The sequence below is a fragment of the Calidris pugnax genome, unplaced genomic scaffold (assembly GCF_001431845.1).
Source record: "Calidris pugnax isolate Ruff unplaced genomic scaffold, ASM143184v1 scaffold89, whole genome shotgun sequence".
In the NCBI taxonomy this organism is placed as follows: Eukaryota; Metazoa; Chordata; class Aves; order Charadriiformes; family Scolopacidae; genus Calidris; species Calidris pugnax.
Window position 1 is genome coordinate 4,934,566 of NW_015090865.1, and position 16,143 is coordinate 4,950,708.

Below are 16,143 nucleotides of genomic sequence, written 5' to 3' on the forward strand. Positions count from 1 at the left end.
CTGCCAAGGATTCCCCTTTTCTGGCTGCTTCCTCTGGAAAGCCATCTGCATACGTTAGAGCTCGGGGATTATTTATTGGTTCCATAATTATTTCAGAGTTGTTTCTGGTGCCTCCGACTTATTTTATACTGTGGGGCTTTTTAAAGAAAAAAAAATAAAAATAAAAAAAATCCCAACACAAAAAACCCAACCAACAAAAACCCCACCACCAACACACCCACCGAGTTGCCAGATGCATTTTTTAAAATCTTTCTCATTCAAATTATTATTGCTGACTGTCTGGGAGAATAACTCAATACAGATTATCTATTCCTTAACGTCCCACCAAAATACATAAAATGCCCACATGTTGCGCAGAATTGCTGTAGAGCAGGAGAAGGAAAGATCCTAATCCTGTAAATCCTCGCAGACTTTTATTGTGCAGTTTTATTTTAAATTTATTAAAATTCTCCCCAAATCACACTGTTTGAATATTGGTACTTAACTCTACAGATTGGCCCCGTGTTGTTTTGTGCATAAAACAATTGGCAAAACTGGCCTAATATGTGTCTGTACGTCAGAAGGCACAACAGTCATGCAGTCCCACTTAAAAAATAAATTATTTTGGGACCATGGATTTGGGTCTGTTCTGGAGCAGAGGCTGGTAACTATTCACAGTGATCCTGACTGTGCCTTTCCCCAGCTCAGGGGATAAATGACCCAGCAGAAACTCTGGATTTTGAACTCTGCCTCCATTTACCCCTCACATCCCACCTCAGCAGCACGGATTTTCCTCACCACCCCCCCTCCCAGGAAACCCCCGTCCTTGAGAGCAGTCAAGGATTATTCCATGTATATCTTTAAATATCCAAATGCTAAATTTTCCCTACTCAGCCGTTATCAATTACATTTTAACAGCTAAAGTCAGCAACATTTCATCTCTTAAAATACAAACTAATGAACTCTATTGACTATCTCATTAAGGATAAGTGCTCCACTCTCCACACTGCTTAAATATGTTAATGTCAAAGCAGACGATTCCTTCGTGGAAGGCCACCAGAAAAGCAGTGTAGACATTTTACCCTTTGAAGGTATTTTCCCCATTAAAATAATCAATCAAAAGGAGCTAAAGACTACTAAATAGAGTTTTGGTAATCCCACATGGCTTTTCACTTAAATGGTAATATTTTTATTTTGAATAACAATATTTGCTAACAGAGAACGTGGAGCCAATTATGTCTTGGACATTCACTAGCATGAATGAACTAGATCCTATCAGAATTCCTCCTCCTCCCCCAAAACTTAACTGGAAAGGAACACTTACATTTTACCACACTAATTTTATGGTCTTGAAGTTGATGGATAAATTGATAGTTTATCACAAAAGAGTCCCAAATAATTTATTAATGACATCCATAAAGGAATGCTACTGAATTGCAGATATCCCTGGCTTTGGAGAACAACAGTATAGTTTTACAACGGTTTCAAAACTCTTTTGGAAAAAAAAAAAAATCAAGGAAAAAGTGTCCCTGCTTCACTACTATGTGCATAGGAGAGGCCAAACCTTGACTTCTAATTTCTCATGTCAAACCACCTCCCACAATTAGTTTTACGAGGCTTGGTTCATCCACTTCAGAAGAACAAGGCTGGGTTTCCCTGCAGGAAATGAAAATTGCATCCAGGTTGTGTAGCTGTTTCAAAGGGGGCCAGCATCCTGATTCTCCAGGTTATTCCCACAGGCAATGCCTCTCCTTCCTTCCTTTCCTTCCTTTTTCTTTCCTTTCCTTCCTTCCCTCCTTCCTCCTTTCCTCCCTTCCTTTCCTTCCTTCCCAGCTTTGTTCTTTACCATTTTCAGGGCTGTGGGGGGTGTCTCACTGCTTCTGGGATTTTTTTTTTTATCTTTTGCTACTAGTTCTTTGAGCTTCTCCCTCCTCCCCCCTTATCTTCCCTGCTATGTGTATTTAATTTTTCTTTACTCCAAGCACAAGCAGCTTTTCTTTCCAAAGCACGCACTCCGCGCTGCGCTAATTTAGGGCTATCCTGCAATAGCAACAGCATATGATAGTCTTTTTGCTCTTTATTTTTAATTTTTTTAACTTGGGAAAAGGAAACCTAACACACTGCTATTTCTTCTGTGTTACTACAGCCAGTGGCATACGCTGGGAGCTGGGTTTGCCCCCCGCTTTAAACCTCAGCCTCTGCAGGAAAAGCAAACCAGCCACTAGTGATCCATCCCACTGCCGTAGCATCTCTGTACTTCGGGATGTGTGGATGAAATATCCCACCCTGTGGCCACGGGTCACCTGTGGCTCAAGGAAAGAGCAAGGCATGAAGTGACAAGGATCTCTGAGACCCTCTCGGGACTCCTCTTCAGGCATGTCCTTCAACTGCATCGCTCCCTCTTTCCTGCGGAGTGCTTTGGAAAAGTTTGACACTCCTCTTCAGCTGGATGCTGTGGGAATCCATGCTCAGGAATGCCTCCTGCATTAATTGTTACCTCTTGTCATTCACCAAGCAGGGCTACAGCTCCCCAACCTTTTCTCTCCAGCTCTCCTACCTGCCCCTGACTGGTGTCACGCTGTCCCCTGAATAGGTCAACTCGAGGTAGCTTAGCTTACAGTTTGCATTTACATACCAAAATAATTTGATGTAAAGAGCACTCATGATATTTTTTAACAGTTAATATTTGAACTGTATGACAATACAGGCAGTTGGTCTTGGGCTCTGGTTATCAAATCACTAATTCATGCAGGAGCTTTAATTCACATGGCACCAAAAAGGTCAATTCAGCAGAGAGAGGTACGGAAGAGAGCAGCCTGGAATAACTCACCTGGAAACAAGCATAACATGTGGGTTGGTAGAGACACCAGGAAGGAAGAGGATGCACTGAGGAAAATGTCAACTTCCATTATTTTCCCCTTGGTTAAAGGGCTTTTCAGAAGGAATTAGCGACTGATGGAAACAACATGAAAAAAAAAAAAAAAGGAGCGGAGAAAACATATATTAAGTCTAAAACCTCCGGCCTCTGGTACTGTATGATTTAGTGACTTTAGATGGAAGGCACTGTAACAAACTCTATGGCACTTGTGAGATGGATTATGGTATGCTATAGGGTTTGGAGTAGTAAAGAGAAGGAAAAAAAAAGTATGAAAAAAAAAGTATAAAAAAAAGAAAAAGAGAAACACAAAGCTGTCTGGTACCCTTCTCTGCTAGAGCAGGAATTGCATCCCCGCTTTACAGCCCAAATTAAACAAAAAGAAAATAAACCAGCACAGAAAGTTGAACAATTTCAAGAGAAGAGGTTCTGGTGGGGAGATGTAATCCTGCTCCCACATTGTCCCAGATTAGGCGTGATCTCCTTTTGGATATCCAGGAAACCTCGCTGCAGTCACAGCATTGAGCATTATCCAGAAATCCAAGTCCTTTTATTCCCGTGTGTGCCAAAATGTATGAAGACTTGTCTGGGCTTAGCTACAGGGATCTACAGTTTTGGGGCCTCCAGGCTGAAGTTTTTGCTTCTTAGAGTAAACAAAACAAAACAAAAAAAGCTTTTCCCTTTGAAATCTGTGTGTCCCCTAGCCAGCTGCTGAGACTTTGTGTCTCCAGTCCTCCCTCACTTCATGAACTCTCTGCAGCATCAAGATCCAGCTGAATTGTGACTGCAGTGGCAGATTAGAGCTCTCTATAATTAACAGGCATAGATAGAGCATAACACAGCCTGACCTTTAGCCACGGAGCTTTGCCACGGAGCCCTGTCACAGCATTGAGACACGAAATAGCATGCAGAATAGTGTCTATCAGCTCTGTATGCTGAAATAAAATACTGGCTGTAAATATTGTTTCCCCAGAATAGTGTCTATCAGCTCTGCACACTGAAATAAAATACTGGCTGTAAATATTGTTTACTGCACATACTTGAGAGAAGTGGCATTCTATACATTTCCTGGTCCAGGAGGGTAAGTTTCCACCCTCTGTACCTTTTGCCAGTGTGTGCCCTGAGCAGCACAGTGAGTCTGGACCAAGCTGTTTGGCCCATGAAATACAACAATCAGCAATCTTACCTCTCTGCCATCAATAAATACATTCCTTCCTCCTCCTCCCTTGCAGGTCCCTACTTCGGCTTTGACCCTTTTCTCTTCTTGTCCTGAAAGTACCATAACGTTGAATTTATATGGCATTTTTGCCCTAAAGCTTGGAATTTGCCCGTGCAGCTGGGAGCAGTGAGCCAGGGGGAAAACCAGCCAGCACCTTGCTGCCCCCAGACCTCGTGTCTTCCCTCTGCTGGCCACGAAACCATGGTTTGCCTGTTCATCTGAGTTAATGGACCCCCGTGTCCCAGCTGGTGCCCCAAGAGTTTCAGTAAAGCTCCATGTAATCCCAGGGATAGACTCCTCCTGACTCTGAGAACCAAGGATTTACTCAGCTTCTCCCTCGTTGCACACATGCAAGGGACACGCTTATAAAGTTGGGGTTTTGTTGAATGGAAACTGTTTCTTTCTGAGACATACCCGTGAGCTATTTGAAGTAACACAGTCCTTTATATTTGTAGAGATCCTTGGACCACTGCAGCTGATCAACAAGATATAATACTAAATTAATTTTCATAGAATCGTCGCATACCAGATTGGAAGGGACCTCATGGATCATCTGGTCCAACCAGTCTTGGCAAAAGCACGGTCTAGACAAGACGGCCCAGCACTCTGTCCAGCTGGATCTTAGGAGTGTCCAATGATGGGGAATCCACCACTTCCCTGGGGAGATTATTCCAATGGCTGGCTGTTCTCATTGGGAAAAATTGTCCTTTTGTGTCCAATTGGAATCTCCCCAGGAGTAACTTGTACCCATTACCCCTCGTCTTTTCCATTTTATCATGGAACCTGCAAACTGAAATATTTCTAGATACCTCTTTTTTGCTAGAGAATAAACCAAACCAACTTCTTACTGTGTTTGAATGATAAAGAATTATAATGTTATATTCACGAGTAAAATTGACACGGCCATTCTGAAGTTATTTATATATTTAATAAATGAGATGGAGTGGTTTTAGTCTGTCTCAAGGATAAAACCATCTGAGAGAGCAAGCCCCTTCCATGAAGCCGTGTTTGGAGAAGACTGCCTGCTAGCATCATTCCTACCTGGAAGAAGGGTAGCAGGGCTGATGGCAAGTGATCCATGCTCATCCTGTTCCTCTTCCCCTGCCTGCTCTGCCCAGTCCATCCTGCCCCACCACTACAACACCGTTTTGGAAAACAGCTCATTTTCTCTAAAAAAGCAGGGGAGTCAGCTCTGCTTTAATGCTGATTAAGCTCTATATACTGCTTTATAGGGAAACTACAGGGCGACCGTTGCAGGCTGCTGTAACAGGGCCAAGGGTGAAAAAGCCAAGAGGAGCTCAAGCAAGAGCAAACAAAGAAACCCACCGCTCCAAGGATACAGGACCTTAACAACAACAACAGCAACCCCTGAAATTCTTCAGCAGTTAAAACACAAAACCCAAACCTCACACGGTCCCCAGTTACATTCTTTTCCTGTAGCATAAACCCTCGGTCATGAAAACACAGAGCTCTCCATCAACACAGCCACCACTGGAGCTGAGCATCCCGTTCCCCCACCCCACAGCTGAGCATCTCTTGGGGCACCCTCCCCACCTTGGGGCACCCCACGGCCCCCAGCACCCTGACCCAACAGCCTCATTGTCCTGGGGGATGGAAGAGGGCTCAGCTCTCAGTTTCATCCCACATCAAAATAGCCATTGACATTTTCCTCTTCCAGCCTTTCTCCAGGAAGAGGGAAAAGCCTCTTTCTTCTTTTCTTCTTTAAACATTCTTCTGTTTTAGTAACACGTGACCAAATACTTAACTTCAAAAATAGGGTAATGGCTTCAAACTAGAGGAGGGTAGATTTGGGTTAGATATTAGGAAGAAATTTTTCATTATGAGAGTGATGAGAGCCTGGCCCAGATTGCCCAGAGAAGCTGTGGCTGCCCCATCCCTGGAGGGGTTCAAGGCCAAGTTGGAGGGGGCTTGGAGCAACCTGGGCTGGTGGGAGGTGTCCCTGCCCAGGGCAGGGGGTTGGAACTCAATGATCTTTAAGGTCCCTTCCAACCCAAACCATTCTGCGATTTTATGATAAATAAAAATTAAATAAATAAATTTCTTCAGCATGCCTGCACAGCCCTAAAACTCCACTTTTTGTTCTGGTGCTGCTATTTTCTTACCCAAACCTATTGCAGTAGGCGATGACCCCCCTCTCTCCCTTGCAGTGCACAGCGAGGAGCCGTGGCACTCCACCTTGTGAATGTTACCAGACAGGAATTAATATTTTGAAAAATAAGAATAAAAACATTAAAAAAAACCCCAAAACTGTCTTCCCATTTGGTGCTCTGCTGTTGATCGACCCCTGTTTACTGTAGTGAGAATGAAATTCTTCCACGTAGGAGGAAACACCAAAGTTTTTCTGCCCAACAGCCTGCTACAGAAAAATCCTGAAAATGTCCAGACCAGAGTAATTTGGGCCTATGTTCTGGATGTCCTCTGCCCTCCACCTGAGAACCTGAATAGCTCCTTATTTTTCAGACAACCTGAATAGATCCTTATTTCACTACGGTGGAAGAAACATTATTTTAAGCTTTCCTGCTAATTCCACTACTCATTCAGAGAAGTGATGATTCTCCAGCAGGACCCTGATATCAGACAGGACAGGACAGCATGTCAGGAAGGTTTTCTGTGCTAAAACCCATTTAAATACAACAAATAATCCAGTAAATATGTCTTCCTGACTTCAGACCAAACATTGAGAATAAGCACTTTGATCTGTTGCTACAAATTTCAGTGTCTCCCTGAAAACAAAAGAAAGAAAAAAAGCCACAAATATTTACATGTCTCACAAGAGGACAGTATTCAACTCAGACTAAAAATTATGAAGTCATATATTTTTAACATTCCTGTCTAGCCCTCTGCAAACCACAAAACAATGCAACATCCATCATCATAAATGCTGGGACAGTAAATTAGGAGGACAGCATATTTTGGGGTGTTTTTAAAGCAAAATAAATATTGCTAATGGGAAATTTGAGAGAAATCATTAGACAGTACTGTGGTATACATCACAGGTGAACGAAACCAATTGGGTCTTAATCTCATATTATTTATGAAAGTAAGAGTGAAACAGAGCCTTTTTTATTATAAGCATTTTCTGATTGTTAGATTCTGTTGCAAAACTTTCATTTGCATTGTGTTACAAACACAGTAAGTGAAACCTCCTAAAACTAAACTAAATAGAAGTAAAACGTTGGTTTTGTAATGTCAGCTAATGGTATTAGATAGAACAGTCAGCCCATAATTATATATGTTTCATGCAGTTTAACTTATGCCATTACATAATTAAATTTAGACCAATGAGCCCTCAAAGTTATATTTTTACATAATAACAAATACAAAAATTATATATGTGCTCCCAGTAGCATTACAAATTAAGTATATATTTGGCGACACTTTACAGTAAGTGGGTATTCATTACTAATTCCTCTGGTATTCATTGTAACAACATTAGTCACGAAGAACTAATGTGGGTATAATGTTTGAGCACTGGTTTATTTCTCTATAAATCGGCAGTGTAGAAGGCAGTGGCAATTCCCTTCTCCTGCCATCACTGCAATGCTGCTGAAGATCACAGTGCTGTCACTGAGGGATTATTCAAAATACTCTGTTTTATTGTCATTGAGAGCAAGGCATCATCCAGCAGCCCTGGCTGCTCTGTTATTATTTATCTGTGGAGAAGAACGTTGTCCTTTCTTCATCGTTTCTACCCCAAATCGTGGCACGTGTCCGTCTCCAGCCTCGCTCCCTGCCTCCTTCTTCAGTGACACAGTTTCAGAGGACAACCCTGTTACAAAAACCTACTTCTGTCCTGAATATTATTATTTTTTTAAACTCCCTGGCCACAATTATATATTACAATTCATTAAAACGATTGCCGAGGGACCTTTTTTTCAAACACCATTATCAGGGAATACTCTGATTAGTCCAAGTTCAGAGTGGACACCATTCCCATGGCCACCCTTTGGTCACGTTCTTTATTAACTTCCCTCACATCCCCCCAGAAGGGGATACAAAATGCTCACTTACTTACTTTAGAGAACAAAAAGTTCTAAAAAGGCACAGAAACGTGAAATAAAAATGGAAATCTCCCCATTCTTCAAGCAGAGCTTCAAGAGCTGCATGAGCACATTAGATGGTGTATTAACAGATACTGTAGAAGGTAAAAGTATTTAAACCATGAAGTGTAAAAATACATCACTGTGACCAATTTCTAAATAAAAAATTAAAAATCTCTGCAAATGGGCGCTCTTTTACATATTCCTATCTATGGAAAACAAACCTTGAGCAGCTCATTGCACTTTTCCTATTTACGAATTTTATGTAATTGTGTATACCATGTGTGAAGTTTCTTCTCCTTTATTTTATTTTTAATTACTCTGCAGCTGGTAGGGAGATGATACACCTCATTATCTTATTCTGTGGGTCATCTAAAATGGATATTAAGTCATTCTGCCTCCTACAGCTTTGGTATGGAGCCAAGGAGAAGTAGGAAAAGTAAGATGCCTGACTTTAAAAAGGGGATGCTTTTTATTTCCAACATAGAAACGTGTTCTCGCATGGCACACTTCTTTCAGCAGTTTTGTCATAGCTAAAATGAAAATCCTGACCTCCCAAAACACCTCCAGTAGTTCAGCTGGGAGACAAGTTTCGCTTCCAGAGCCCGGCACATTGGTATGCCATTGTCATTGGGCAGACCAGCCTAGAATCAATGAGCAACACAAAATCTCTGAATAAGGATTTTGGGCAAGGATTTTGGTGATTGTGATATCAGTAGATGCTTTCATACCTACATTGAGCTTCTCTACATACAATACATTTGAAAGATTTTCATCCTAATCTGTTTTTATGCTTCGGTGTCCTCGCATTTCAGTTTGTGCCACTGCTTTCTCATCATCTTTTACCCAGAAGACTGCAGATTGGGAATGGTCTCAGCTGGGGTTGAGACTTCTCAGCCCCCACACTGCCTGATGGTGACCTGTGGCCACAACAGCCGGGGAACACAGTGAGGGCATCTCACAGGCATCCAGCCAGCCGTCACCCAGCTCAGCACGGAGCACACCAAGTAATAAACTACACAGGCTTAAGTCATAGTGGCATGATGAAATATGACCCTGTGGGACAGCCCCACGTACTGATCTGCTCCATCAGTGAACAAGTGGCCAGTCAATGCTCCTGCAAAGATAATTACCCATCCATCAAAGCACACAGGCATTTTTGTCCCTGGAGTCAAAGGGGCAACCATCTCTGGGGATGAGGCAAGCAGGGGTATTTTTAGCTGCGATGGCTGTATTGGGGAACGGTTTCCTCTGGAGAGAGCTGCCAGAAACTTTATCCCTGCTTTTCTGTGTTGTTTTCCTTGTAAATCAGCTCTCTCACAGAAAACATTACTCCAACATGACCAATCCCAGATACTCAACAACAAAACTCCTAAAAAGTCTTACCCAGACAGTCTCCTCATCTATCTGACCAGCTGAGTAAACGCGAAGAAGTAACTAATGACTTGCATACACATACACAGGAAAATATTTGGGTTTAAAATAAATCCCCAGAATACTGTAACCCTCCGTGCTTTAGGCTGCAATGACTTGCAACCCTTAATGAGGTATTTCTGTCAGCTGAAATTAATGATGCCAGCAAGCAAACAAACGCCATGTCTCGCACACCTCAAACACTCTGCGTTCCCCGTGTGGGCTCCATTTTGAGTAATGCAAAATGTCAACCCTTCCGAGAGGTTTTCTGTTTCAGAAGGAGAATGCCAAGTCTATGTGTTGGCAAGTCCATGCAGGCTCTGTGCCATAACACCCCAAAAACATCTAAATGCCTCACCCCAACCAACATCACTATTCATTATTAAATACCGTTCTGCTGGCATGTACCAATCAGCAGCGTGAAAAGAGATGACCCAACAAAGGGGACGGGGAACAAACAGCAGTGCCTGTTTCTAGAGATGTTAAACCTTGTAGAGTTGTACCAGCAGGAAAGTAGCTCCTTCCTGAAGACACAGGGCACGGGCCAACAGCTGGAGAACCTGAACTCAAACAGCATCCAACAAGAAGGAAAATTCCAGTCTTTGACAAGAGTGGGTGATCTCCAATTTAGGCTGGATAATTTTCCATGTTGAATTCCATCCCATGGCAAATATACTCTTTATTTTGAAATGCCTGCAAGTCCAAAGTCAAATTATGCCAATTTTTTTTCCTAACTAAACTTCATTAAGTTGATGCCTGCTCTTATAGGTCTAAGCCTGCGAGGCTTATGTTTTTCTGAAGTAACATTTTCCTGTGCAGTTTATTTTCTATCACAATGACTGGATTGTAGAGCTGAAATGAATGCCAGAATTGTTTGCTGGGTACATTACCAGATACCTTCTTTTCCGAGGCCCAGAGAAATTAGGTTTGCAACAGAGATCATTTTTGGTCTTCTGAAGCAAAGGCTTCGTATCATATATTCTCAGACAGTGCTTTGCATTGTGCATTTTGTCACCAGGTATGCTCCCAAGGTTATTTATACAAGAGAATTTCCACTCCAAACTGCCACAAATTCGTCCTGAAGATTTTGAAAATTACAGTTAGAGAAAATAAAACCAGTTGGAAATAACCCTTCTACAAACCCAAATAATTTTGTGAATAGCTCACCGGCTTTTAAGTCTGTGAGAAGGTGGAGTTGCTCAGGAGCCAGGGGAGGTGAGGAGCAGCAGGCCGGTGCGGTACCTGTCTCTGAGGATGGTCAGTAGAAACGAGAGGAGACAAGGCCAGATGATAGAAGTCCTGCCCTGGTCAGCATGCTGATGGGGTGCCAAGGGGCAGAAACCAGGTTGAGCCACGCCACACCAACTCTGTGCCATTCATCCCAGTTGCTCGTGTGGGATTTCCTCACAAGGACCCGGGTGCTGTGACTTCCAAGGAAGATCAGCTTCTCTGTTTGATATTCCCAGGGTCTGGGAATGCATATGTATTTAGATTCATTTACACATGCATATGAAATTGTATGAACATGGGGGAGGGATATATTACGACAGTTAGATTAAGCCATATCCCTTTAGTTTCTGGGCATCCTGCAGAAGTCTGATTTCCATGTAAAACACTCTTTCCATGCAAAATACTCTTTCACTCCCAACAAGGAAGACTCTGGCTCTTTCACTCTGCCAGAGAACAAGTGGGAAAAGTTTTTGGTGTCTCTTCTCCTGGTAGCACTTGGTATCAGCACCATACCAGGGGACATCCCTGACCCAGGCTGTGAGTATCTTGCTGTGTGCTCCTCTGCAGTCCATCCAGATCCCCACGGATATCAAATACCAAATGTCTTGTTTCTGTACTAAAAAGTCTTGCTGTGGTTCTACGGTAAGACTACAAGCAGACTTAAATGTTTACAGTGAATCAGGAATAAAGGTCTATAGTATTCCTCTATGGATGTGTGCAGGAAATAAATAACTCTCCTTAAGGATGCAAACTTGATGAACCAAAGCTGTATTTCTCTGAAGTCAAGAAGCTAGAGTCTAAGGAACCAAGGGGGAAAAATGTGAGGTTCCTACTGAAATCAAAGCGGATTTTGGCAGTAGGAAATGGCTCTAGTTGTTGTAGCAAGTTATAACTGGACAAAAGTTGGAAAGATAATCCTTCAGATTCAGTCTGGGAGACCATGTGTGAGGGTGTGTTTATGACTATAATTTATCACTCTGGGGTGGAGACCCAGAAGTCCACCAGAGAGAAAGGCCCTCCTGCTTGAGGCAGGCCACATGTTTTTCCTGGAGAGTAGCAAGAGGGATCAATAAACCCACAGGAGAGCAGAGCTACCAGGCAGCTGAGCTGTGAACCTTGGAGGATGCTTCTTCTTGCAATCCCTTTTACAAGTTTTACTTGGAGCCATGTGTGGTCCAGCCCTGATGCTCGTTCCCAGTACAGCACTACTTGCTTGGTTAAAAAGACTTTTTTGAGGGGAAGAACCTGGCCATTCCTTCTGCACAGCTAGCATTACCTTACCTTACATGCCCTCTTAAAAAGTATTGAACTAATTGATGTGTTTTTAAAAATACCTATCTGGAATGCAATATATTTGTTCAATAACTCTCTGTCTTCTCTGTGTGCAAAAATTGACATCATTAATCCTATTTTGCAAACTGAGAAGCTGAAACACAAAGAGGCAAAGTAATCTAATGGAGACAGAGCATAAAATATAATTAAGTTCCTTGTGTCCAGCCCAGGCCAAACAGCTGGAGGGTATCTCAGTGACCAAAGCCCTGCTCACAAACATCCCTCTTCCAAAAAAACTGACCTTATATCTCAGGCTAGATTAGAAAAATAAAGCCTAGATATCAAAGGCCAAATTCCAGCCTCATTCAAACACTCTCAATTGAGTATTTGTGCAACAGAGGTTAACACTTGCAATGATTTTTATGGGTAATATTTTTTTTACCATCGGATTTGTGGCATACAAAGGCATGGCTTCTCAAACAGTTTCAATAATTGTGTTATATTTAACAGTACCAAATAAAAACATAGCAGTTGGATCAATATTATATTCATCTTTTATTCCATAAATAAACTCCATTGGTCTGTAAGCTGGTTGGTTTTACTTCCAAAATGTACAAATAAAGATTTAAATATTTTTGGAGGAAACATTACAGATGGTTTTAGTTCTGCAGTTTTGATGCAAACATACTTCTTGGCACCACTTCTTAATATGCCATTTCTATAAATGCTTAATGCTCACAGAAGTGGAGTAAAATATATATTACAATGAAAAATACGAAAAACAGTGTTATAATCAATTTTTTAAATATTGCTCTTTAACAGGTAAGCTTGCTATGTAGATTCACTATACAAACAGAAATAGAGCTCTTCAGAGAGCTAAAATATTGGTCCCTTTTGGTATGTTAAGTATTAATGTGAAACTGCTGCTGCTATGATTATGTGGTAATGCTATTTCAGCTAGTTTCTAAACATAACAAATAATGATATTCATTTTTCTTTACTTCAAGGATTTAACTCACAGGAAATCAATTAATAGAATACTTCAGAGAAATAAGTTTTCCAGATCTTATAAACCCAGTTCTATTGCTACAGAGATGTATACTTTTTAAAAGATTAAGATAAATAATAGCACTGTAATTCATTATTTGCATTAAAAATTCTTAAAATTATTTCCTCTGGGTAAACTGACCAAAAGGTGATGCTCTGAAACAGCTGTGTTCCCTTTTAGACTGTTTTTGATTACTTGAAAGTTGCCCTAAAATTTCAGTTGAACTATAAACGATCTTTCTTTATATAAAGAGCCAAAGATCAGAAAAATACCTCCAAGTAATTGAGATAAGAGTAAATTTTATGGCTTATATAGCAGTCAGAGGCATTCAAGATCCAATTAGGATGATGGGCAAGAGAATCCTTCGTCACTCTGTGTTTCTTTGGAGGAGCTGGTCCAGTAATTGCTGGGGAAAACAAACAAACAAAGAAAGCAAAACAGCCTTAAGATATCGTTAAAATACGTGAGTTGGATAGAACTGCAGAAATCTTCAGTGACACTGCAGGTGAGATGGTATCAGCATTCCCAGACTTCAAATCTACTGCCTACATTGCTCAAAAAAAACCCCCAAAACCCTGAAAGCTTTTCCATCTTGGACAGGAAGGGTATAATTAGATGAAGGAACAGTGCACTTAAGCAAGGAAAAACTGGTATTTGTGTGTATCATGGAACTGGTTTCAAGTTGAAATTGAAGTTTAAAGAAGTACCTAACCCCAAGGACAAGATTTAAGAAGCATCCTTTGCTCTCAGGGTTTGCCCATGAGGCCCCATTCACAAGTAAAGAAAGGCTACAAATTATGCTTTGCATTCACACTAAATCCTTACCTTTTTAAAGATCTCAACACGCAGCCTGTTACTCTGGATGATGATACGTTTCTGTTTCTCTTCTTGTTTCTTTTTCACTTCTGGTAAATTGTCATAAATCCTGGAATGAATTTAGAGAGTTAACTTCACACATCATCCCTGGGACTCACAAATAGTTTGGGTTTCCTATAGGAAACGTTTGCCTTCAATGCAGTACTTTTTATTAATGGGCATCTCTAAGTGCTTGAATCAGATTTATGGTGCAGGAATTACAAGTTATTAACACTAATGTTTTCATACAAAATCTGGCTTGTTGGAAAACACTTCTAATTTTGGACTAAAAAGTGAAGAAAAAAACAGGATCAGGTTATCCCGATGCAGCAGCGTAATTCTGGAGTAGCTTCTAATGAGCCCAGTGGCGTTGGGTTCGATTTATAGCAACATAATTCAAACCAGAATCTGGCCTGTGCACTTTTCTTCTTTAATATTTATGTTACAAAATTAATACCAACCAATTATTTGCAAGTATTTTTTTAAAATATAAGAAAACAATCATTATAAGACTGGAGGCTGTTAACATTTTTTCACTGTCATTAGGAGCTCTTTTTACCTTGGAGAACATAATCTGTTTTAAAAATAAGACCAGTTGCCCTCAAAAAGGCAACTTCTGGTCTGGTTCTTTTTCCATCAAAATCAGTGATAAAATTCCCAGGGGTTTGAAAAGAAAGTTGGACCTTCATTTGCAGCAGCCCTGTTCTTTGCATGCATGCAATGCCTGTTAGTTCTGAGTTTTGCTGTTCTTGAAGCAGCTCTTGGACTCAGCCAGGAGGATTGTGTCTTGGAGGAGAAAAATGGGACACATCTTGAACACTCTTAAAAACGGTGTGAATTTTGCATGGTAGCCACTTTCTTTGCTGTAAATGATGGCGTGAAGTGCAATGCAGCTAAAAGTCAGACACCTCCTTTCTAACAGTTTGCTGTAATTCTCACATAACATACCATAACCATGATGAAAAAAATCCCAAAGTGACTCTACTGCTTACATTTTTGAAGGTCCAGCATGAGGTATCTCACCCCACGGTACCCCATGCCATCTGAAACTGCTGGACAAAGGATGCTGAAAGGGCAGAGCTGCCCCAAATGCATCGAACTGAGACAGTGGAAGAAGAAGATGAGCATTGCACAAAAACACGTTGAGCAGCGCGACAGAGCAGCCCTCCAGCAAATGGAGATGACGTGGACATACTCTGCCTTAGGTGTGAGATGGCAGTGATTCACAGTGACCTCTAAAGTGAAGCCATTTGTACCTTTTCGATCTCATGTGCATCTCCTTCTCCGGAATGAATCTTTCCTTTGGTTTGAAGAGGTTATCTAGCAGAGGGAAAATAAAGTTAATATTGGAGGAATCTGCGTTTACTGAAATTTTAAATGTCACATTCCATGTAGTCATGACACGATACTTCTGATTAAATTTTTGATGACTAAAGGCCAGATCCAACTCTCTGTAGGTCAATGAAAGGACATTTAACAACTTCATCTGGAGAAATGAGAAAGGAGGGGAGGCTGAGAAACCTCCTCTGCCTGAGGACTAACTTTTCTCTACTCAGCGGTTCTCCAACACTTAATCATGCTTATTAAATCTCCAGTACACACAGGCAACATGCTCAATTTGCCAGGAAAATATAATTTGCCTTTTATTTATTAGTGGGTTTATGTTCATTTATGTGTTCATTAACTTAAAAGGAACAAACACTTGGATGCTATTGCTGTCAAAATAACCCTGAAACTTGAGGGAGCAGATTGCCTGTGACCCGGACGGTCCCGGCGAAGGATTAAGGTCTGGGATCATTGATTTTCTGGAACTGGTGTGGGTCCCAGCACACTTCAGAGCAGCCTCATCATAGTCCCTTGCTGCTGGAGGTTGCACACCTCCTTCTGACAGCTCAGGGTTGCAGGATGCATCCTTTCCCATGATGCTAGTCCTCGGTCCCAGAGAATGGCACGAGATCAGGCTGAAATTGTATAAAGCCATCACTGTGGGTTCTCTGCAGCTCTAAAGCAAAAATTGGAGGTGTTTCATGCTGCACAGCAACTTCAGGCATCTTTTTTGGCTGTGTGGCAGTATGGTCCTCACTACAAGATCCCTGGTGTGACAACCAGTTCCCTGGTGTGTTCCCAGGTCCATGGGCACAGAAGAGCAGCTGAGGGCACTGGGAATCAGCCCCCAGCAGAAACCTGCACC

The 16,143-nt window shown here is 41.6% G+C and overlaps 2 protein-coding genes across 3 annotated transcripts in view; both read right to left on the reverse strand.

Annotated features, from left to right (window-relative positions):
* Positions 1-10,593, reverse strand: part of ADAM12 (ADAM metallopeptidase domain 12) — a 192,371-nt gene extending 181,778 nt beyond the window's left edge. Inside the window, exon 1 of the mRNA XM_014945202.1 lies at positions 10,445-10,593. Within this exon, the coding sequence (XP_014800688.1) occupies positions 10,445-10,523 (79 nt within the window). The 5' untranslated portion in view covers positions 10,524-10,593. The remainder of the gene's footprint in view (positions 1-10,444) is intronic.
* Positions 10,594-12,580: 1,987 nt separating this feature from the next.
* The window catches only part of LOC106889812 (chromosome unknown open reading frame, human C10orf90), a 66,067-nt gene continuing 62,504 nt past the window's right edge, over positions 12,581-16,143 (reverse strand). For both annotated transcript variants that reach the window (XM_014945227.1, XM_014945228.1), the window contains exons 7-9: positions 15,209-15,272; positions 13,923-14,022; positions 12,581-13,503 (exon numbers count right to left, since the gene is read on the reverse strand). In XM_014945227.1, the coding sequence (XP_014800713.1) occupies positions 13,465-13,503; positions 13,923-14,022; positions 15,209-15,272 (203 nt within the window). In that variant the 3' untranslated portion in view covers positions 12,581-13,464. The remainder of the gene's footprint in view (positions 13,504-13,922; positions 14,023-15,208; positions 15,273-16,143) is intronic.